This window comes from Manis javanica, chromosome 8, assembly GCF_040802235.1.
Source record: "Manis javanica isolate MJ-LG chromosome 8, MJ_LKY, whole genome shotgun sequence".
Taxonomy (NCBI): domain Eukaryota; kingdom Metazoa; phylum Chordata; class Mammalia; order Pholidota; family Manidae; genus Manis; species Manis javanica.
This window is the reverse complement of record NC_133163.1, coordinates 49,020,740-49,046,113: the sequence shown is the minus strand read 5'-3', so window position 1 is coordinate 49,046,113 and position 25,374 is coordinate 49,020,740. Positions and strand designations below refer to the sequence as shown.

Sequence of the window (25,374 nt, the reverse complement as noted above, 5' to 3'; positions counted from 1 at the left end):
CATCGCACTAAATGCTCACAGTAAACCTTTAAGGTAGCTAATAAAATATCATACCCAGTGAGGCCAAGGTGAAGGTCAAAGTAGGAATCTAGATTCTTCTCTGTAAAAGAGGAACTGGGACTGGATGGCTGAGGCCCCTCCCAGCTCTATATCATTCTATAAATCTAGAGCCACTGGGTCTCAAGCTTCCGCCTCAGCCATTTTGGGGGTGGGGGTCTCGGAACTGGGCGATTCCTGTGGGATCCTTCCTGACGTAAATGGTATAAAATTGCACCATCATTCTTGGATTTCTACTTTTTCTATTTGTTTTGTTTTAGTTTTGTTTTAGCTGCACTGATTTTATGAAGCAGCATCCAAGGAGTTCTCCTAGAGCCCCTGAGAACCTCCTTGGCAGACAGAGATTCTATACTTTTGATTCCCAACCTCCTTCTCAAAAACTCAGACCCCTCCACAGTTTCACTCAGGAGAGAGATTCAGCTGAGTTCTCCCGTGGGTTTGCAGCTTGCATCAGGCAGCTGGGCAAAGCTGAACCAGAATGCGGAGTGATGTGACCTCACTTTCCGTGTCTGGTTTCAAAGCACGTGTTTAAGTCTGATCCTCCTGCAGAGGTACATCTTCTGGACTCTCATCTTCCATCCCCACCTTAAGCATTTCAGTCTACCCAGCCAGTCTCTTTCTTTCCCTCTATCACTCTTACTCACACACACACACACACACACACACACTCACTCACTCACTCACTCACTCCTGTTCTCCTTCATTCTCCATCTCTTTGAAGATATTTCATAGTTGAAAATAAACACATCAAGATTAAGATTGTTCCCCATGACAAGAAAGCACATACGAAAAAAGTGAAAGCCAGGGCTGAAAACCTCAGCCATTAAGGAATGTCTTTGGAGCTATCCTCTTTTACAGGTCTGAGAGCTGTAATAAATAGCTCATCAGAGACTCAGACATATTCAGAATGAGAAATGCACACATTGATTATGAGCAGCTGCATTCGTTTCCCTTGAGGGATGTGGGAGAAGACTGGCATTCATTCACTCTGGAAAAGGCTGACACCAACTGCACCCAAAGCAAGTTCCCAGAGTTGTGGGTGGTGCCCACTAGGTGGCAGGGTCCACCAGGCAACCCCTTGCCCAGCAGCTCCACCACCAGGGGCCCAGTCTCTGGTCTCCTGAGGGCAGGGTGGGGCTGCGTGGGAGGACTGTCCGAGCCCTCCCTAAGCCTTTTTCTGAGGCCTGCCTGTAGTGCCGGAGAGGGGCAGGACCCAGCCCAGCAGCCTGCAGGCCCCTCATCATCCCTTCAGGGATGAAAATCCCTCCATCTGCAAAAGAGAGGCACCACCTGACTGCTGGCTGGGTCTTCACTGTCAGGGTTTTAGCCAATAAGAATACAGAAAACCCAGTTAAATTTGAATTTCAAGGTAAGAAATGTGTCAGTATAATATGTTTCAAATACTGCAGGGAGTATACTTATTCTAAAACATTTTTTCGTTATTTCTCTGAAATTCAAATATAACTGGGTGTCCTGTATATTATTTGGCACCATACCCCCCTTACTGTGTTCCCTGGGGCTAGGCCTTTCCAGGGGGTGTTTATTCTAGCTTTGTGCTCTCAAGCAGAAAGTTGTTCAGATCTGATTCTCCTAGGATTCCTGGTAAAAAGGCAGACTGCAGTCCACATCTACTGAATAAAATCTCCAGGGGTGGGGCTCAGAAATACATATTCCATCAAGTTGTTATCTAGTGATTCTGATGCACATTTGTATTAGTTATCATTGCTTCTAAACAAATTACCCTAAAACACAGAGGATGAAAATAACCAATATTTATTATCTCAGTTAGTACAGGTCAGGAATTAGGGACTGATTTAGCTTTGAGTTCTGGCTCTTGGTCTTGTGATGTTGCAGTGATTTGGTTTAAGCTGCAATGATTTCAAGACGCCATGGGTGCTTGAGAATCTGCTCCCAAGCATTCAGCACTCACTCATATGGTGGTTAGTCGGCTTCAGGTCCTTGCTAGCTATTAGCTGGAAATATCAATTCCTTACCATATGGGCCATTGGCTTTTCCCAGAGCTAGAGTTCTGAGAGACTGGGAGAGTTGGGGCAGGAATCATTGGGGGCCATCTTAGAGGCTACTTACCACACTATTCAAGTTTGAGAATTACTACTGCAGATCTGTCCTCAACATACTGCAATCAAGACCATATTTTGGAAATGCGAGCCAATGTCTTTTTTTTCCTGTTTCCATCTCTCCTCCCCATCCATCCCTTAGAGATTTGAGACAATAAAGAAGTAAGAAGAAACAAAGAAGAAAAAATAGTAAAAAATGACAATCTTAGGAGAATAGCAAAGTGTTAAAATTTAACATGCCTGCAAATATTGCTTTAGTAGAAGGAAATTATAGGCAAATCCTATGCATATATAGCTGTGTCCTCCCAAAAAATTTTAGCACTCAGTGTGGCTCTTGATGAATTTCCTATGAGGACTCCAGGAAGCATAAGTAGGGTGACCAGTGGTCTCAGTTTGCCCAGGAGTCTCCCATGTCCTGGAAAACCCTTTAATCCCAGGCAAAATGAGATTGTTGGACCCCTTCTTAACAAGGAGTGAACGAGAAATCATAACAGCCACTCTGCCTGTATCTATAAATGGAATGGGTCCACCTGGTGATGACGTGGAGTGTGGGCTTTGAGCTAGAAGCCTACCAATGAGTATGCTTAGCTGTGGGACTAATGCTATCTCATCTGCAGTAGGGCCCACAAACCTGCTTTAGTGAAGCTTAAATAAAATAATGGTGCATATGCAAGTGCCTTGTAAACCTAGTGGTGCCTATAGATACCCTTTGCTGTCATTTTGAAAAGAAGGGCCACTCCTAGCATGAAAGGTGGGACCAAAAATGTCACCCCTTCATACTTTTGCAACCATCTGACATTTTCTCTTTCAAAGAGGCTGGCTGTGCTGATCCCCTGAAAAGATGAACATGGCTCACATCACACACCTTTAATTTTTATTTTAATTTGCAATTTAATCCCCAATTGACTTACACTCTTTCCCTCCAGAAAAATACTAAACTACCGAAAAAGGACAGTCATCTCTACTGTATCCTCAATGACAAATTTCCCCAAAAATCTGTATGAAGTCTTGATGGAAAAAACATGACTCACTTTTCACAGCTCTGATGGTGTGGCTGCCGCCCCAGGGAGAACACGGGCCGCAGCAGCACTCCTTCCCTGGCCCGCCTCCATTTCCGTTCCTCAAGGTTTGGGAGGCTTTTTGGTTGGTGAGAAAGGCAGAAATTGTGTTAAGGTGCTCATCCCCCTTTTATCCCCTTCTGCCTTTACTAGTTCTGGGTAGACCTGCACATTTATATGATGCACAAAACTCTAATTCAAAATAAACAGAGCCATTTTGAACTGACTCTTATTTTCCTTTGCAGTGGGCCAATCAGCAAGAATGGCCATGATTTGCTTTTTGTCCATAGTTCTCCTCCAACCACCCCTGTACCCTGACTGTGAGTCCCAGGCACCCAACAAAGACACTGGGTGGATTATGAGGCAGGAAAAGATGATCTCAGCCTGTTCTGTTCCTGCCATTTTGCAGTCATAGAACATAGAACCTCTGTGAATCTCAGTGAGAAGAGTCACATCTGACTCTCCTGCAGCATGGGGTGGTTTGCAAGGATCAAACCAGATTGATGTAAATGAAAGATCATTTAAAATCTTAGCGTGCCATATAAATATAAGGTGCTTATTTTTTACTACAGTTCTTCCTTTTGAAGTGCTTCAGATATCTGGCCAGTTGAGTATTCTTGCAGTATTATTATTTGCATTGTTTACTAGGTGAGACTTTCTACTTACTGTCCTTAGCAAGCTTACCTAATAGCTATGATAATCTTAATACACAAAGCTGTTGCCTGTTTTATACTTTTTCACTGACTTCTGTTTTGGAGTTTTAAAACTTAAGAGGCTGATTTTTGCCCCTGAACTTTAGACCAGTCCCCAAACTGTGTCTTTTTCCTGACATTCAAGATGGTGATTTATGCAGAATTTAGCTTTTAGTTTAACACCATTTATACCTAAGATGTTATAAAAAAATCTATTTTTGAAGTTAGCAGTTCTATCTCAATGATTTTTTTAAAAATGAGCAATGCTTAAGCTAACCTTAAACAAGTACCATAATTTAAGAGAACATTGTAACATATTTTCCCTACTAGTTCATTAAGTTGCATGCAAGTGTATAGTTATCATATAATTAAAACACTATAACCATATCAAAGGAAATGGGAGAGGTAAAAAAAAAATGCTCATCTACAACCCTATCAGCCTCATACAACAAATGAATAAACTGAAAATGAAACACAGTAAATTGTTTCATTACAGCATTTTTCTCCTGAAGGAGAAAGGATAGGTGAGTAGGGCTCAAAGACTCAACCTTGTACCACAGCCCTTTGTCACCTTATCAGGGCATGTGGGGAGTAGAGGCCTAGGTCAGGGCCACACTTAAGCTCTCAGAAAATTCTTGATGGAGAGGGGCAAAGACATTGCGATGGCTAATTTTATGTGTCAACTTCACTGGGCCACAGTGCCCAGATATTTGGTCAAACACTGTTCTGATGTTTCTGTGTGGGTGCTTCGGGATGAGATTAAAGTGTAAACTGGAGGACTTTGAGTAAAGCAGATTGCCCTCCCTAACGTGGGTCCGTCTCAACAAATCAGCGGGAAGACCTAAATAGAACAAAAGACTGGATGGGTCCCAAATGAGTCCCTCAACTTCTCTGTCTTTATTTCCTCATTTGAAAGCACTTTGTGAACACTGCTATATAATGTCTAGTGTTATATTTATTTGTCATAGTTTCTAAATGAATAGTAATTGCCTATATGTGAGGACTTTGTATGTGCCAGGCTTTGTGCCAAACATAGTTTCATTTAATCCACCCAACAACCCCATGTAGCATTGTCCCCATTTTACAAATGAAGAAAATGAAGCACAGAGAAGTTAAGCCACTTGCATCAGGTCAGCAGCTGGGAATGCAGCAGAGCTGGGACCTATACCCAGCTCTGTTAGACTGAGAGAATGTTCTCCCTAATGAGTAGCTCTGTGAACATGGGGAATTATTTAACTGCTTTAAGTTCTGATATTCTTGTTTGTACCATGGAGTATCTTGCAAGTTTGTTGTGAGAATTCAGGGAATCTCATTTGGGAAGTCATCTTATGCAGTGCCTGGTATGCATTCAAAGAGTGAAAAGAGAACTCTACTATAGGCCGCCTATGTCCCACACCACCAGCTCCTTTGCACAGAGGACATCTAATCACATGTGTGAACAGGGGAGGAAGCCAGATTTGCTGGAAATCAATGACTAATCTGCCACATTTATCAAAATTTTAAGAAATATTCTTCTGAAAAGAGTCAATGAGTTTGAACAGTGTTTTATGTTGACTTTTAATATGTTAAGTGAATATCTTCTGGAATATATTTATGAGAAGTCTAAACTACTCTAACTCAAATCTTTTGACAAATTAAACATTCCTGAAAATACTGATGAAATATATCTCATATTTTAAAATGTAGTTATGAGATTATTGTGTTAGTTTGCTGGCTGCCATAACAAAGTTTACACACTGGGTGGTTTAAGCACCATAAGTCATTTTCTCATGGAAATGGAGATCAGAAGTCTGAGATGACAGTGTCGGCAGGGTTGCTTTCTTCTGCGGCCTGGCTTCTTGGCCTGGAAGATGGCTGCCTTGTCTGTATCTTCCTCTGTGTCTGCCTGTGTCTTAACCCTCTCTTCTTAAAAGCATACCAGTCATACAAGGTTAGGGGTCCCTCTAATCATCTCATTTTAACTTGATCACCTCTTGAAAGACCCTATCTCTAAATTCAGTCACACTCTGAGATACTGGGGGTTAGGACTTCAACATATGAATTTTGGAGGGACACAATGCAGCCACAACAAATTATATTAACTATATTCACAATAAAAATATATTTCTATTTGTTGGACATCTACAGAATTCTGACTATGCATAAAGAATATATTTATATTCACTGACTATATTTGAGAACATTATATGCATGAATATATTCATACAGAGAGTACTCCTTGAAACAAGCTTTTGGTAAATTGGATATTTTGGTATATTTGGCAAGGTGGCCACATGGTGAATTGATACGTTGTCATCTTTCTGAGAATTAACAATGTAGCATATTGAGCCAGAGTTGATGTAAAATCTGTGAGCCAAAATCTAATGAGACCTCCCCACCCCTTACCCTCAAGATCATCACAGTTACCTGAGAGAGAAAAAGTACCCAAAGCCATGAGCATCTACTGAAATGGCAGCGGTTAGTTGACAGGAAGCCGGAAAGGGGCATTCTGAGGGAAGGGAGTGGGGGCGTCCAGACCCGGAGAAGGCCAGCTCAGGGGTGTGTACCCCTGCGAGCATCCAGGTCCTAGTACGTTGGGGGGAGGAAGGGAAAGATGACCCTAGGGGTAGCTCCTGTTTTCCAACTTTGCATTTCCTTTTCCCTGATCTCCAGCCAGGCCACATAGCCTTTTCTGTGTCACAGATGCCACTTCCAAGTCACCCCAGCAACAGCCTAAGCTCCCTAATGTCTGGGGCCCATGTCTTCTTCATTCATTTAACAGTGAAGCTCAAGGACATTGATGACAGACTCTTTTCCCCTCCACATTGTCCAAATTTAGCTCCATCTTCTGCCCTGCCTCCTTCCTCCCAACAGTCCTCCCTAAGAGGGGACCCTCTTCTTTCCTGAATGGACTCACCTGCCTGTGCTCTGGATCTCATTCCTTCTCTCCGGTCTCCTGCACACCTCACTGCATCCGTCATCTAGACCCCCGGCAACCTCTCCTTTGTCTTCAGCCGCGATCTCTCCCCTTTCATCTTCTCCACGTGCTTTCTCACACCCCCCCACCCTCATTCCCACTAAACTCCGGTGAAACATGTTACTACTCTTTCTCTACTTTATTGTCTAACTTTTCATTCACATTACTCATGTTTATTCCCTACAGGACCTACCAACACATCGCAGAAGCTCAAGAAAAGGTAGCTGGATTAATTATAACCTGGATAATGGCATATTCCTCGAGCAGTAAATGCAAGGATCATGTGGGATGCAGAGACTGTTCTTGTCCTCAAGGAGGGGGCCATGAAGTTAGTGAGACAAGATAGAAACACGAAAAAAACGTCACCAGAGCCACACAAGACAAACAGCTGACTCTGAGGAACGGAGGTCTGGGAGAGGCCTGGGCGAGGCGAACAGCTTCCTGTTTCCACCCAGCGTTGATGTGGGTGCGAATGAATGGTCATACTGAGGTGCAAGGACCAAAGGGGAACCCCATCCATTGTGCCACAGCTGGCAGAGGGGGCACAGAGGCGTGTAATAAGCCTTCGGGTCCTCTTGTGTTGGATGGGTAGTGTCCTTGGAAGGAGGAAGTCGGCGGTGGACAAACGGCTCTGAGCCATGCTCCGCTGTGTAAGGGGCGCGGGATGGCCCCTTGGGAAGATTGTGGCTGAGGACTGAAGCTGAACGTGGTCCTGACTTCCCTGGGAGGTGCGCCTGCAGTTTCTTCAGCTGCAAACCCAGGGATGCTGCTCTCAAGACACGGAGGGTGTGCAGCAATCTCAGGGTGGTTTCCGCACTGCTGTCACTGCGTCCTCTGCCACCTGTATTCACCCTCCCAGGCTGCCCCAGAATTTCCTCTCTGCGCAAAGGTGGCAGCCGAGAGTAAACACCAGGGTCCTGCAGCTGAGCCTCGCCCTGAGGTTCATCCCTGCGGAGAGCCCTGCCCTATAAGCCGGGCCCTCGGGGCCTTGGCACCCCTGGAAACCCAGTGTCCAAGCCTTAGTCTCCACAGCAGGGCTTCCCATGATCTGGGCGGCTTCAAATCGGGCCCTGGAACGCCCACAAACCAAAGCAGCATTGACAGTCTGCCTAGGAAGACCTGCACCCCTGAATTCCCTCAGGATCAATGAAATGAGACATAGATGAGGAGACACGGTAACTCTGTCTGGACATTCCAAGAAGACAAAGAGTGAGGGGGAAGATTGGTAAGGTCTGGCCTAAGGCCAACTCAGGAAGGAAGAATGCCTGAAGGGGACCTGAGCCACAATTTGTCTCCACTCCCTTCCACGGACCTTCACCTAAGAACCCTTGCTCATTCAGAGAGGAATAGATCCGCAGACAGCTGCCAGAAAAGAGAGAGCCAGCACTCCTGGAGAATGAACTGTTTATTCTCTACTGGAGCACAATAGGCTGAGAAGGGCGAAGGAGAAATCAAGCCTTTTGTCCAGCATAAGCACCAAACACAGTAACTCACATTTCCATCCAACTTTCAACTTGACATCTGGGTCTCACATCCATTTTCCTGCTTCAACATCCTAATGAAGTCTGTGGGTGGACAAAACAAATGTCACCACCACCACCATCATCCCCATCTTGCAGAAGGAGAAACAAACTCAGACGGAGGAGCCTGCCCAAGGACTCACAGATGGTCGGCAGGAGAGGTAGGAGGGCAGCCTTCACCCTCTGGCTTCCGTCCAGCCTTGGGAAGTTTCCACCAGATGTGCAGAGGCAAATCTTAAAACCAGGAGAGGTGACCTGAAGGGAGTCTGCATGGCCACTCTTCGAATTGGAATCTGTACTTGGCATTGATGATTGGCAAGATGGTAGCAAACTGCCCTGGGAACTCATGGATGATTCAGAGTTGTGGGAACTCTCCTATGGCTGGAGAAGAGTTTCTGGGCAGATTTCGCCCTCCTCCCGACCAGGGGAGGCTGTGAACACCAAAGTCCTGGGCTCTCTCTTTACAGACTTGCACTCCCTTCCCAGGGTCCTCCTGAAGGACAGCAAACAATGTTCTTCTTTTTTGCTGCTGAGCAACACATTTTTTCAAGGCTATTTGGCAAGTTATGCCTGTGCTGTAGAGACACTGTTAGGAACAATAAAGCTATAGAATCTTTCCAGACTTTTATCAATGACACATCTACTTACAGCCTTCTCCCTCCCTGCCCCTTCTCTCACACACACACCATTCTCTGTGTGCACATTTCACAGGTCTGGGCAGAAATCTTTATTTCAAAGCAACACTCTGAATTGCTAAGTGGCAATATTAGCTTGGGTTGCATGCTATACCTGATCTCATTAAGCAAGATCACATATGGTAGTGCTTATATCTATTCTGACAGTCCTGAGCCCATCCACAGCCCCCTCAACATTCAATCTGGTTTCCTATTGGTTGGTAATTTAATTCTCTTACAAGTGCAATCATCACCTGTCAACCATCAAAGCTGCCTTTAAAATCAACCCAGGACTATCATGGGAACAGTAAGTGAATGGTTGTTTTATGTCTTTCATAAATTGGCCCTTGTGAGAGTCAAGGATCATTTCAAAAACTTTTGAAATTCATGGTCTTTATATTTTTTTCTCAGTTTGGTTTCAGAATGCTGTATGGTTACAATATAAGGACCTAAGGCACCCCAAAAAGAAATTAGTTTTTAAAACTACCTTACCAATTTGTTTGGAATAATATGATGTGAGTATAGACTGTATTGACAGTTTCCAATCTGGTGATATAAAAAGATGTTAATCTTTCCAAATCATCTTGACTTTTCTGGATTGTTACATCTAAAGTCCAGTAAAATGTGTATTGTATTTATAAAATATGCACCACTAAGGGCCCGCTCCATTACAGAGCACCCCTCTGATACATACCAGGATAGGTGAGTTTTATCTTGCAGCTCTGAATGGTCCAGCCAGTGTGGGTGCCCTCCCTGGCTCTTCCAGCTCTGCCCCGTCCATCTGGTGGGGCCCTTCCAGAGATGTCCCTATATGCAGATGCTGCTGCTCTCTGTGGGAACTCCCAGAGGGTGAATGTGGGGCAAGATATTTTTTAATCCTTACCTCCTCACTTTTTGTCACATGGAGGCTATACCCAGGTGTCTGACTTTCCTGAAAGCTTTGTAACTAAAGGGAATTACAATAAAAGAGGTAAAAAACTGAAACTCCAAACTAAATGTGGGCTTAACCCAAGAGAAAAGCAGTAAAGAAGTTTAACCTTTCTTAGATGACGCCTAAGATTCCTAATCTTGCTTTGCAAATCATTTTCTGATGCAAAGGTGGTAGATTTGTTCTTTTGTTAACACAGGAAAATTAAACCACTCCCACAATGGTTTTTTTATTTTTTATTATTGTAGTATCGTTAATGTACAATTACATGAGCAACATTATGGTTACTCATTATGGTTACTAGACTCCCCCTATTATCAAGTCCCCACCACATAGCCCATTATAGTCACTGTCCATCAGTGTATAAGATGCTACAGAATCACTACTCATCTTCTTTGCATTATACTGACTTCCCCGTGTCCCCCCAACCACATTATGTGTGCTAATCGTTATGCACCTTTTCCCCTCTTATCCCTCCGTTCTCACCCATCCTCCCCAGTCCCTTTCCCTTTGGGAACTGTTAGTCCATTCTAGAGTTCTGTGAGTCTGCTGCTGTTTTGTTCCTTCAGTTTTTGCTTTGTTTTTATACTCCACAGATGAGTGAAATCGTTTGATACTTGGCTTTCTCCACCTGGCTTATTTCACTGAGCATAATACCCTCTAGCTCCATCCATGTTGCTGCAAACGGTAGGATTTGTTTTCTTCTTATGGCTGAATAATACTCCATTGCGTATATGTACCACATCTTCTTTATCCATTCATCTACTGATGGACACTTAGGTTGCTTCCATTTCTTGGCTATTGTAAATAGTGCTGCGATAAACATAGGGGCGCATACGTCTTTTTCAAACTGGGCTTCTGCATTCTTAGGGTAAATTCCTACGAGTGGAATTCCTGGGTCAAATGGTATTTCTATTTTGAGTTTTCTGAGGAACCTCCATACTGCTTTCCACAATGGTAGAACTAATTGACATTCCTACCAGCAGTGTAGTAGAGTTCCCCTTTCTCCACAACCTCGCCAACATGTTGTTGTCTATCTTTTCGATGGTGGCCATCCTAACTGGTGTGAGGTGAAATCTCATTGTGGTTTTAATTTGTACTTCTCTGATAACTAACGATGTGGAGCATCTTTTCATGTGTCTGTTGGCCATCTGAATTTCTTCTTTGGAGAAGTGTCTATTCAGTCCCTCTGCCCATTTTTTAATTGGCTTATTTGCTTTTTGTTTGTTGAGGTGTGTGAGCTCTTTATATAATTTGGATGTCAACCCCTTATCGGATGTCATTTATGGATATATTATCACATACTCTAGGATGCCTTTTTGTTCTACTGATGGTGTCCTTTGCTGTACAGAAGCTTTTTAGTTTGACATAGTTCCACTTGTTCATTTTGCCTTTGTTTTCCTTGCCCGGGGAGATATGATCATGAAAAAGTTGCTCGTGTTTATGTCCAAGAGATTTTTGCCTATGTTTTCTTCTAAGAGTTTTATGATTTTGTAACTTACATTCAGGTCTTTGATCCATTTTGACTTTACTTATGTATGGGGTTAGACAATAATCGTTTCATTCTCTTACATGTAGCTGTCCATTTCTGCCAATACCAGTGTTGAAGAGGCCGTCATTTCCCCATTGGAAATCCATGGCTCCTTTATAATATATTAATTGACCATATGTGCTTGGGTTTATATCTGTGCTCTCTAGTCTGTTCCATTGGTCTATGGGTCTGTTCCTGTGCCAGTACCAAATTGTCCTGATTACTGTGGCTTTGTAGCAGAGCTTGAAGTCACAGAGAGTAATTCCACCCGCCCCCCCCCCCCACTTTATTCTTCCTTCTCAGTATTGCTTTGGCTATTTGAGGTCTTTTGTGGTTCCATATGAATTTCAGAACTATTTGCTCTAGTTCATTGAAGAATGCTGTTGGCATTTTGATAGGGATTGCACTGAATCTGTAGATTGCTTTAGGCAGGATGGCCATTTTGACAATATTAATTTTTCCTATCCATGAACACGGGATATGTTTCCATTTATTGGTATCCTCCTTAATTTCTCTCATGAGTGTCTTGTAGTTTTCAAGGTATAGGTCTTTCACTTCCTTGGTTAGGTTTATTCCTAGGTATTTTATTCTTTTTGATGCAATTGTGAATGGAATTATTTTCCTGATTTCTCTTTCTGCTGGTTCATTGTTAGTATATAGGAATGCCACAGAAGTTTTGGAGTGGATTCTTTAGGGTTTTTAATGTACAGTATCATGTCATCTGTAAACCAACAGTTTGACTTCTTCCTTGCCAATCTGGATGCCTTTTATTTCTTTGTGTTGTCTGATTGCTGTGGCTAGGACCTCCAGATCTATGTTGAATAAAAGTGGGGAGAGTGGGCATCCATGTCTTGTTCTCAATCTTAAAGTAAAAGCTTTCAGCCTCTCACTGTTAAGTATAATGTTGGCTGTGGGTTTGTCATACATGGCCTTTATTATGTTGAGGTACTTGCCTTCTATACCCATTTTGTTGAGAGTTTTTATGGATGAATGGATGTTGAATTTTGTCAAATGCTTTTTCAGCATCTATGGAGATGATCATGTGGTTTTTGTCCTTTTTGTTGATGTGGTGGATGATGTTGATTTTCAAATGTTGTACCATCCTTGCATCCGTGGGATGAATCCCACTTGATCATGATGGATGATCTTTTTGATGTATTTTTGAATTCAGTTTGCTAATATTTTGTTGAGTATTTTTGCATCTATGTTCATCAGGGATATTGGTCTGTAATTTTCTTTTTTTGTGGTGTCTTTGCTTGATTTGGTATTAAGAGTGATGTTGGCCTCGTAGATGAGTTTAGGAGTATTTTCTCCTCTTCTACTTTTTGGATAACTTTAAGGAGGATGGGTATTAGGCCTTCATTAAATGTTTGATTAAATTCAGCAATGAAACCATCTGGTCCAGCCGTTTTGTTCTTAGGTAGTTTTTTTGATTACCAATTCAATTTCCTTGCTGGTAATTGGTCTATTCAGATTTTCTGTTTCTTCCTGGGTCAGCCTTGGAAGGTTGTATTTTTCTAGAAAGTTGTCCATTTCTTCAAGGTTATCCAGTTTGTTAACATATAATTTTTCATAGTATTCTCTAATAATTCTTTGTATTTCTGTGATGTCTGCAGTGAGTTTTCCTTTCTCATTTCTGATTCTGTTTCTGTGTGTAGACTCTCTTTTTTTCTTGATTAGTTTGGCTAGGCATTTATCTATTTTGTTTATTTTCTCTAAGAACCAGCTCCTGCTTTCATTGATTCTATTGTTTTATTCTTCTCAATTTTATTTATTTGTGCTTTAATCTTTATTATGGCCCTCCTTCTACTGACTTTGGGCCTCATTTGTTCTTCCATTTCTAGTTTCATTGTGAGTTTAGACTGTTCTTTTGGGATTGTTCTTCTTTCCTGAGGTAGGCCTGTATTGCAACATAGTTCCCTCTTAGCACGACCTTCGCTTCATCCCACAGATTGTGTTGTTGAACTATTGTTGTCATTTGTCTCCGTATATTGCTTGATTTCTGCTTTTATTTGGTCATTCATCCATTGATTATTTAGGAACTAAGCCTCCATGTGTTTGTGGGCTTTTTTCATTTTCTTCTGTGTAATTTGTTTCTAGTTTCATACCTCTGTGATCTGAGAACCTGGTTGGTACAATTTCAATCCTTTTGAATTTACTGAGGGTCTTTTTGTGGCCTAGTGTATGATCTATTCTTGAAAATGTTCCATGTGCACTTGAGAATGTGTATCCTGTTGCTTTTGGATGGAGTGTTCTGTAGATGTCCGTTAGGTCCATCTGTTCTAATATGTTGTTCAGTGCCTCTGCCTCTTTATTTTCTGTCTGGTTGATCTGTCCTTTGGAGGAGTGGTGTGTTGAAGTCTCCTAAAATGAATGCATTGCATTCTATTTCCTCCTTTAATTCTGTTTCTATCTATTTTGCAAATGTAGGTGATCCTTTGTTGGGTGCATAGATGTTTATAACAGTTATATCCTCTTGTTGGACTGACCCCTTTATCATTATGTAATGTCCTTGTCTCTTGTTACTTTGTTTTGAAGTCTATTTTGTCTGATACAAGTACCACAACTCCTGCTTTTTTCTCCCTACTAGTTGCATGAAATATCTTTTTCCATCCGTTTACTTTCAGTCTGTTTATGTCTTTGGGTTTGAAGTCTCTTGTAGGCAGCATATAGATGGGTCTTGTTTTTTTATCCATTCAGTGACTCTATGTTTTTTGATTGGTGCATTCTGACCATTTACATTTGATAATTGGGTAATTATTGATAGGTATGTACTTACTGCCATTGCAGGCTTTAGATTCGTGGTTACGAAAGGTTCAAGGGTAATTCCATTACTATCTAACAGTCCAATTTAACTCACTTAGTATGCTATTACAGAGACTAAAGGTTCTTTTTTTTCCCCTCCTTTTTCTTCCTCCTCCATTCTTTATATGTTAGGTATCATATTCTGTACTGTTTTTTCTATCCCTTGGATGACATCTATTTAGCCTCAAGAATACTTCCATCTATAGCAGTCCCTCCAAAATGCACTGTAGAGGTGGTTTGTGGGAGGTAAATTCTCTTAGCTTTTGCTTATCTGAAAATTGTTTAATCCCTCCTTCAAATTTAAATGATAACCTTGCTGGGTAGAGTATTCTTGTTCGAGGCCCTTCTGCTTCATATCATTAAATATATCATGCCACTCCCTTCCAGCTTGTAAGGTTTCTGTTGAGAAATCTGATGAAAGCCTGATGGTTTTCCTTTGTATGTGATCCCCAATGGGTTTTTATTTCACTTCTGCTTTCTAATTTTATGTTTACTTTTGTAGTTTGATGGGTGGTTAAGACTTCCACAGTGTGATCAACAATCAACACTACTCTAGGAAGCTAGTGAATCAACTACTTAGATGATTAGATTGATATTACGGACAAAATGAAGACTTTAAAAGCAGATTACTTCCTGGCATAGTCAGTAGATCAAAAGGAACTTAAGAAAAGAGTAGGGTTTGAGGAGCAGAAAAGTCAAAGTCTCTACCAGTCAGAATCTGCTCCACTGCAGGGAATAGAAGCCCAATCCCAAACCAGCAGAACAAAGTTAACTATGCTATGTTAACTGGGGTCTAGGAGTACAGCTGGCTTTGGGCATGGCTGGTTTCAGAAGTTCAAACTCAACCATCAGGACAGTGTCCCAATTTCTCTTTGCTTCTTAACTCTGCTTTCCTCTGTGTTTTTATTTTTGAGCAGCTCAAGGCTTATTTTATCCTTCATTAGCTACCCCAGAAAAGAGGAAGTGCCTTTTATCCAGGAGTCTGTGGGGTAGCTTGGATCATGTGATACCAACCCTAAACTGTGATTGAGGACATGAGGCAGTTTGGCTGGGCTTGGCTGAGGCAGGCAGAGGGTCATGCAGGTTCTTAGGAATCTGGTCTTTATCAGATGGTTGGGAGAAGGTCTGACAGAGGACAGAAGTCATAGCCACAACTGTCTGCTACATGAAAAGATCATGAGCAAGACAGAAACAAGAGGAGATACACTGAGGTGGTAATGAATAACCAGTGTGGAAGTTTCTATTACTTGACAGGCTGTGGTGAGGTTTCTGAGCAGGATGACAAACTGCCTGGAACTCCAAGTTAGGACAGTGTTTTGTCACCATTGTTTGCACAGATGTTATGTGGAGAGATAACAGGTGAGACTCACAAGAGCATAAATCAGAGGTAATGAAGCCCAGTCGGAGGTGATGGCAGTAAAAACAGAAAGGGGAGTTAGTCCTTCCAATGTGATACACTGATTCTACATAGAGGCAGGAGTCAACGATGGTAACAGCATTATGTCACCATTAGTAAAACCATAAAGTGAGGCAGAAGAGTCTATTTGGCAAAAATTTTGCTCAGAAATAGATATGCTGCTAAAAGGAGAGAAAGAAGGCAGGCAGCTGAAGAGGTGAGGTGAGAGCTTAAGAGAGAGGTCAGAGAAGAGGAATCTACCAAAGCTTGTAGTTGGTATCATGAGACTGCAGATCTATGAAGGTGAGTACATACAGGTGAGCAGTCAAAGGACAGAACTCTGGGGAACTGTGAAGTAGGCAACAGAGAAGGAAAAGGAACTTAGGATGATGACCTAGGAGGAGCAACTGGACACTGGGCAGAGGGAGAAGGCTGAACTCTCAAAAGGCAAACAGGAGGGAGTTCCATTCCCAAAGAGAAAATGAATTAGATCTCCATGTTCAACACTAACATTTTCAGTGGTCTCGGTATTCTCAGTTGAACTCACATCACAAACTAAGTTCAATGAGCAGCATTGAGGCTGAAGACTTGCAGCCTTCTGAGCATCAGTTATTTCTAACCTGCTCTATGTGCTATTAATTCAAGACCTGAGCTTCTTAGCATTAGTAACATTTTTGGGGGGTCCTCTCTCATTTTTCTAGAATAAGGACCAAGTATTAAACGTACAAGCACTGTTGTGTGGTAGACAACTAAACTGCTGACTGGAAGGCAGCATCACTATGATTTGGGGGCAGATGTACAAAATCTGAACTTGGCTCTTGAAAGGCTAGTTGGAGGTCTCCGTACAAAGTACACAAGTAGGAGCTGTATGATCATCAACATATTTAAGTTTGAAGCCAAAAGAGAAGACATTTTCAAGGTTTCTCCTTTATTCCAATTATTCCTTGAATTTTGGTAATTCCCAGGGTCTTATCTTCAATCCATTTTCAATGTATGCATTTAGGGTGATCTGTATGATCTCATCTTTGACTACATTATTTTCTGCCCCCAAACTACATATTTAGCTGCTAATTACATTATACCTCACAGGACTATAGTGTGTGGCTGTTCAGGCTGTTCTGCAGAATGTCACTGAAAGGGTATACAATAACATTGTAGATATCATTATTGTTTTGAAGTTAATGCAGAAATTAAAACTATTACAAAGTGTACAATCTGTATACATGGCAATCTTCTACCAGGTGGTAGTAAAGTCTGTCATTCTAATAAAAGTAGTGTATTACACTTACCCAACAGGAAGTGTTTTAAAGAAAAGGGACCCTTTCTGATGTGCACAAGAGCACATCACGTGTACTGTGGAGGCTCGACTCCACCAGGATGCTCCACGTGCATCTATACGACTATTTTCTGTTCAGTCTAGGTTCACAACAGGCCTCAAATCCATCCCTTCTTGTCCATTCTACTGCTACTCCCTGACTGCAGACACCCATCCTAATCTATTTTGTGTAGGCCATTGTTCATGCTTCCTAATCTCTGTCTCATGTTTTGCCCCACTCCAGTCCACTCTCCAGACTGCTGTCAGAATGATCTAAAATGACATGACACAGTGAATTTCCCTTTTTAATATCCTCTCATTGCCTACAGAATCAACTCACACTCCTGAATATGGCACCCTAGACTCTCCATGTCCTTCCCTCTGGCCAACCAGCCATTTACTACATACACCCTGTGTTCCAATAACACCAAAACCAGTGTCTGACGCAGCTGCAGGTGCTTGTCTAGAACCTAACAGATTATCCAATGGGCTCCAAATCATCCTTTAAAAATCAACTCAATGGTCCCCTCATGAAATCTTCCCTATCAACCCAGGCAGAGTTAACCATAATCTCCTCTGTGCAGTGCTGAGCTAATTTTTACCTTTATTATTGTACTTCTCCCAGAGTTGCAACTACTTTTGCATGTCTATTATATTATGAATGAGTAGGCAGCTTAAGAGTATGGATTGCATTTTATCAGTTTATTTGCCCCTGGTACCTAACAGAGAACCAATGTGTTTTCATGACACTTAGCATAGTACCTTTTTGTCGACAGAATTGCAAGAGTAAATAAATGTGTCTAATGTTTCAGAGAAACCATGGAGGGTATATTTGATAATGGGAGAACGGAAGAGAAATTTAAATGTACTGAGAATATTTTCTATGTTGTTCTAGGCACTTTCTGTATGAGACCTTCACTTTTTAAGTGGAAAAACTTAAAACAGCGATAAGCCATATCTCATTTACTGTCCCCTTTACAGTATTGAGGAGTCTCCAAGAACACCTCTGCTAAGTTCTGCTCTTGCCCTCTGAGGCCTCTGCCAGTCTGCTGTGTTGGGACCTTTGTGGTTTCAAAGGGGGGTATTTCTGTGTTTTTGTTTTGTTTTGTTTTGCTTTGGTATTATATCCTCTGGGGAAGTAACAAACCAGTAATGCCTTAGATCTTAATAACATCTTAAAGGATTTTTTTGGTAAGAGCAACCTCTTTCTTCTCCCCTGTGACTTCTTAGTGCCTTCCTGTGATGAAGGTGGAGTCTAAAGAGGAGGTGAAGAAGTCAGACTGTGACATAAAAGTGAATGATTGGCACACTCCCAGCCTCGGAATCCCTCCTTATTGGCAATCGAGGCTTTGGCTTCTTTTCTCTGGACCACATTATATGTCTTATGCCTTCTTTTGCACCTCTGGTTTAGGAGAACTTACCAGTCTGAATTCTCGGAGTGAGCAGTTGAAGCTTATCCTGGGAGATGCCTTTCTTCCTTACCCTTGTCCCTGTGTAATATCTAGTTTAACCATCACTACAGTGTTATCCAGTAAATAGCATTCATATTTTACAGAAAGGAACACTAACTTTCAGAGAGGTTAACTTGCCCAAGGACATACAGCTAGATTTGGTGGTAATCAAGTGAACAATTTTCTCCTGAAGTAAAAAACAATGTTCAAGGTGGATGCATAAAAGGAAGGTGACTGGATTTCGAACTCAACTGGGGCTGTCTTCCAGAGCTAGTTGGGAATTTTGTTGCTAGCAGTCATACTAAGTCTCTACTGTTCTCTCCTCTTCCTTGAAATCTCAGGTTAACAACCAGATACTTACTTCACACAGAGAGTAACAGACCATATATGAGTATCAGATATATGCTTCAGGGTGAAAAAAGAGTTTTGAACAAAATAATTTTTAAAAATCTACTTGTGACAGATTCAGAAAGAAGACAGCTATTTTAAAAGCACATTATTGTATCTACATTCATAAATGTCACTGAAATCTGAAGATATTCTCTCATTAAACATTTATTATTTGTGGGAGTATAAAACTTGTTTTTCCTGTTTTTAAGTTTCAAGAAACCAGGCCTATATTCAATATAAATTGTATGTCATGAGATTATTCTTTACACTCATGATGAATCTAAATGTAAAGCTTCTCATCTAAGTTTTGGATAAAATATGTTATTTATATTTGAAGAACCCCAATATGCAGCTATACTGTACATGCCGTACAAGCAGGTTTCAGGAAACATTCCTGAAAGAACAAGGTCAAGTACTGAATGTAGATACATGGGATTGTTTGTATTTTTGTATACAGAAAACTGCCAGTGATTTACCAAAGCAATGAGGAGCCAATATGTGGACCTAGAACTTAGATAGTTAATGACTGTATTTCAGTAGGTAAACAAATCAGAATAAAACTTTAAAAGAATTACCAAAGAGTGCTGAAAAGCAGTGACCCATCAAGGACTTAACACACTCCAGTGATACTTCATCAGAACTAACAACAAGAAGGAAATCTGTTAACTACTCAAACTTTTAAGCCTACAAGAACTGTATCTTCAATAGCTTTAATTTTGTTTTGCAAGTAAGAAATATTGTGTTTAACCTTGCTTATATTAAGAAGCGTGAACTTATTCTTCATCAAATTAAACGTAGCAAGCATTTCTAAAAATTAAAATCAGCTATTTAGTGTTATAATTTTTTCCATCAACTGAAAAAAAGGTCTTGAAAGTTTAACATAATGCAACTAAGCACATGTGCCACATTACACTGGCTATGGAGCGGCAGATACAACCAAGGCTCTGACTCTCATTCCTGTCTACTGGTACAGACATGGTCAGACAACCTGAGGGATTAGGTAAACTAAGCTCCTGCCCATATAAATTATATGGTAAAAGATCATATGCCCAGGAGGCAACTATTGCAGAAGTATTTTAGAGTTAATACATCTAAACTCTGAAAATAGTTATGCAGATAAGTCAAGTCCCAGATTTCAGAAAAATGACAATGCTGATGTGTTTTAATTACCTGCTACCTAACTGGTCTCAGTTTAACAGAGATAAGAATGTAGAAGAATTATTTACTATGGGTCCAGGGCACTTGAATATTAATCTTGGAGCTCCAGCAAGCAAGCCCAGGCTCCCCTATTTAGAAATGAGGATTTACTGTTTCTACTGGCCTTTCAATGCACTTGCTTTAGAATCATAAAAATGAAAAGCAAAGATTTGCTTATTTGCTCAAATAGCAATACTGTGGAACATTGCTCTCAATCTCCTCCCACCCCAGGTACCATTTCCATCATGAGGGAATAATGTTTACATGGGTCCGATGCTCTCAAAAAGCCCAGATTTCACACTGCAACAAGATACAAATCAACTTGCATTATACACATTTTCTCAGTCCCCGTGTAAAGTAATTCCATCCCTAGAATAATCACATTTACTGGACACTTACTAATGGCCAGGTACCTAAGTGCATGGCATCTTTAAATTCATTTAATCCCCCAAGGCATACTCTGAAGTAGATTAATTACTATGATCTTCACTTTATATATGATGAAACAGGCACACAAGGTTTAACTTCTCAAGGTTACACAGTCAGTAAATGGCAGAACTGTGATTTGAATGTAGGTAATCTGGTCTCAGGGCCCTTAACATACTGTTTTGAGAATGCACAGGAGAAAACATTATGTTAAAAAATTCATTATGAACCATTATGAAAATATTGTAAAAAAATCATGGAGATAATTTGCTCTAACATACTAAGTCTATTATTTGAAAACAATCTTGTTATTGAAATGCATCTCACATTGATGGACTCACTAGATCTTCACAGAACTCCAGTAATACCTAAGAACCTAAGACAATGTCTTAAATGACCCCAATAACCAATTGGTGAAAATGGCTTGAAAACTTACTGTTTCCTATGCAAAATTATGTAAAGTGAAAACTTTGCTTTTCCATTAATTTTCAGTAAAATTTTATTGCCAATTTTTTTCTGTATTACTAGCCTGAAGGTCTTTATGTTATGACAACTGATTATTGTACATTACAATGTTACCAACAAATCAAAAATTCAAATCCTGAAGTTCCTTGATGAAAAAGAAAAACTGAAAAGTCAAACAGCTGGCCTAAGCTTACAGGACTGTGGTAAAGCCAGACATAGCTTCAGCTTTTGATGGAAAAGCTACTTACTACTCTAGTGAGTAAGGTACACTGGTTTGAAAAACTAATTAAAATTAATTAGAAGTTTCAAGTACCTCAGATATAAAATCATTCATTATGTAAGAGGTACTTTCAAGGTGAATTAAATTTTTAGTACCTGAACTAATTTAGCCTCTTAAATGTCTGCCTTTTCTCACAGAATGTATCAACAGCAGAGAAATAGTTTATGAATTGCAATTTATATAGCTTTATGAGTGACATTAAAAAATTCAAAAAAGCCATTTTCACCAATTGGGTATTTGGAGTCATTTAAGACATTATTTTAGGTTTTTAGGTATTACTGGAGTTCTGTGAAAATCTAGTGAGTCCATCAATGTTCTATTAAAAGGTGTATCAGAATGCAATGGATAGAAAGATACATCAAATACAACTTTATAAAAAAATGGTCTGAGTGTTTGTGTCCCCCTGAAGTTCCTATGTTGAATCCTGCTACCCCAATGTGGTGGTGTTTGGAGGTGGAGCACTTGGGAGGTGAGTCAATCATGAGGACGAACCTATCATAAATGGGATTAGTGCATTTATAAGAGAGACCTAAGGGAGATCCCTTGCTCTTTCTGCCATGTGAGGTTAGTGAGAAAACAGCTGACTTTGAAGAAGCAGGCACCTTGATCTTGGACTTCCCAGCCTCCAGAACTGTGATAGTCTGCTATTTATAAGCCACCCAGTCTATGGTATATTGTTACAGCAGCCTGAACAGACTAAACCAACTGTTATATTCTGAGAGCAACTATGACAGGCAGCTTTATTCCTCAAAATGTAATTTAGTTCACCTTTGAAATACACAAGTATGATTCCATTTCAAAATACCCTGTTTTAAAAACATCCTCTCTATAAATGGTTTAAAGTCAAGCAAGCAATGCCATCTGCAGGGAACCTTCAGAACAACAGTCATATGTCTATGACCCACTCTCTTCTTTAAATGAATACAGTATTGATATTCTGAGTTAATATCATTTGGCAGCATTTAACAAGGAAATTTTCAAGGAGAAGGGTTAAGAAAAATTTAAAATACATGCTGTGTAAAAAAATCCCACTAACAATCATTCTGTATTATTAATATTTCTTGACATAATTAAAAATAACCTAACTTCACTCCCAACTTCACCAAATATATGATCCACAGGCCCTTCATTATGAACTATATAGCAAGTTAAGCTTCAAAGCTATGCAACCTCAAAGACCTTTAAAGTTATAACTCACATCACTGAGGACTAATTTGTTAACAATTTTTCCAGCTGTTGAATTTGCCTTTCCTTTTGAGTAGCGTCACTTGTGCCTTCTCAGCCCAATTCTCTAAAACAGTCAGTTTCTGTCCTGTTTATTTTGAAATCTCTTACATCATAGAAGATTCCACATTGGATTCACAGCTCTTTCCCTCCCTATGTAGTTACAGGTCCATTCTAATCACAATTTGTTTTTATTTCTCCTCCCTTTGCTCTCTTCCCCTTGAAACATAGATGCTAGAAGTTGCTTATTGCAATGGTACTCAATTTAGGTTAAACATTAAAACCTTGTGGAGCCCTTTAACAAAAACGCCAAGTTTCTGATTTAATTGGAACTGGGATAGGGCCTGAATATGGCTTTCATATGCTTTTAATTTTCTAGGCAACCCTATGTGCAGCCTAGTTTGAGAAATACCACCTTACAGTGGGGACTGATTGGCTGTAACTGTATTTTTCTAAGTGGCCTATGGGTTTCATTGTGCAGAAGTAATGCCCCAACTTGCCTGGAAGACCAGAGGCTTGTTCTTGAGCATCCCCTGTAACTGGCAGTCTCTTAGGATTTGAGAATTGACCATATTCTGGTTGGCCTTTAGCTTGTGGCGTCACACTTGACTCATCTTTTTGTTCCTGCCTTTTAACCTCCCCATGTTACTGCAGAAGTCTTCTAGCCCCCAACTCTCAGGGTGGCAGGATCCATCTTCCTTACCTGACACTCCACACCTCTCCAATTCCATTCCCATGCTCTGGAATAAAACAACAGATGTACGTCTTTGCTGGGTAAATACAAATCCACCTAGGTGGAAAAAACGCTGGTCTTTCCTTCTTGGAATCATGGCCTCCCTACCATGTTTTCTGGGTGCAAATGCATCCTTTTCCCTCCCTCATGAGAGCCCAAAGAACTAAATTCCATTCCCCAACACTGCACTCCTCCAAATGGAAACCTCGCCCAGATTCCCCCAGCAGTCTGTGGAATGGTGGTGACAGGACATGTAATATGAACTGCCATCCCTCAGTAAGCCCTGCAGTGCTCATCAGTCCTAACCACCTGTGGTTGTCTGATCTTAAAATGTGAGGGCCTTTGAACCTTCAGTTCGGCCTTATTCCAGAATAGGAAAAAAAAAAGCCCACTTGACTCTTACAAATATGTTAATTCTACAGTCACTTAGGTCAGTTCCCCAGAAGAAGATGATGAATGTATATAAGTAACGTCTTCAAGCAAGTGTTAAGGAGTGGGCCTAGGACAGGGGAGGGGAGGAAGCACACACAAACAAGGGTATGATTTTGGTGAAGTTGCACAGCAGTAGACCTCAGCCTGACCCCCCAGGGATTTCTGGAGTATAAGATGCACCTACCTGTCCAAGGTAAAGGAGCTGGGCTTTCATACAGGAATGCCAAGGGGCACTTCAGGCCAAAGACCCACAGGTACTGTATATTAAAAGTACAGTGAAAAGGGAAAGAGGGTGAAAAGGGATCTGAGGAATATGGGTGGACTACCACAGCTGGTCAATGTCAAACTTTTTTATAAGTTTCACTTTACAGAACATGCTAGAAATTGGTTGTTTGTCCTAAGACTTCACTAGTAATAGCTGGTGCTACCTTAAACGAAGTATTATCTATCTAGGTTACATTAACTGCTTAATGAAATGCTAAAGGCAGTGTGAACAAGTATTTTGAAAAAGAACAGCAAAACTAACTAAAGATCGAAGGAAGCCTGAAGGAAAGAATGGTTCTTTTGACTTTGATACTTGATTTCTCTATATGGGGCTGCTTTTGCTCTTGCTGGAAAGCAGTCACCTATATTATGTTATCTCTCAAATATCTCTGAAAAAAGTCCTAATAAGATCTCAAAAACAATGTTTAACACATAAAATGTGCCACCTAGCACAATGTCTGTAAGTACCAGAATTCCATCCAGTTACTATTACTCTTTGGAACTGGTGTGACTAAAGTCCTTGACAGATCACTCTGTGAGCATATGATTATCATAACACAAAACAGCAACAACACAGAATCAGAACCATTTGTTAAATGTATGCAGAAACTACATTTGTAGTTACTTAATAATCTTTCTGTTTCACGTGAACAAGTTAATGCCAGTGATTTTAGAAACATCTTCCTGGAAGATATATATGAGAAAAAGTACATGAGCCTAAAACTGGGTTTTTTATTCTCCATCCTTAAGTGCTAAATTTTGTAAAGAAACTGTTCCCCCTCCCAATTTCCTGACTTCTTACTTTCATTCCTACCAACTCACTACAGTGTAACTCACATAGAACTACGTGCTAACTCACATAGACATGATGAAGGAAAAGAATAATAGTTTGGCAGATGTGAGTATACAAAATAGTATTTTCAGTTTTTTTTTAAGTAAAAGAACATTTAAGTATGAAAGTTGTTTTAAAATTAATGAATTGGAGGATACGTATGATAAAAACCATTGCATAATTATGTTAAAATGAAAACCTTTTAAATTTACCTATCTTGAAGACAAACTATAATTTACTGGTTTGATATTAAACATTATTATATAGTACTAGATATCTCCCTCTAGAAATTAGAACAATTTATCTCTAGTTTCCAGAAAACACACCGAGTTAACCATGCTGCTTCACTGTTTTTATAGTGAATACCTGTTTTTATTGGAGAAGTGACTGATACACGTGTTTCTTTTAAGCAGAACTTGATGCTGACTTAAAATAAACTAAATTGGATTTCAGGCCCATTGGAAGGCAGGCAGGTAGTCAATCATTTTTCAAGTTGCAGGTGGCCAGCCCATGGTAGTTGTCATTTGTATATTGGATCTCTAAGGACATGCTGGAAAATTTGTGAACACAATCTTCCTGTGCTGTATTCACATGCTCCATTTACATCTTTGGCTTACCCATTTTGTTAGAGGCTTGGGTAAGATGACTAAAGATTTCATGATGGAAATTT

General features: G+C 40.5%; 1 protein-coding gene across 7 annotated transcripts in view; it reads right to left on the bottom strand.

Moving 5' to 3' along the window:
• Positions 1 to 1,077: 1,077 nt before the first annotated feature.
• VCPKMT (valosin containing protein lysine methyltransferase) overlaps positions 1,078 to 25,374 on the bottom strand; it is a 29,641-nt gene continuing 5,344 nt past the window's right edge. Inside the window, exons 6-9 of one of the 7 annotated variants that reach the window (XR_012120523.1) lie at positions 25,071 to 25,374; positions 23,793 to 23,865; positions 3,167 to 23,183; positions 1,081 to 2,272 (exon numbers count right to left, since the gene is read on the bottom strand). Coding sequence is in view for 1 of the 7 variants with exons in the window: in XM_037016320.2 (XP_036872215.1) it covers positions 25,360 to 25,374 (15 nt within the window). In the remaining 6 variants the exon portion in view is untranslated. The other 6 variants (XR_012120520.1, XR_012120521.1, XR_012120522.1 and 3 more) reach the window with 6 other exon arrangements.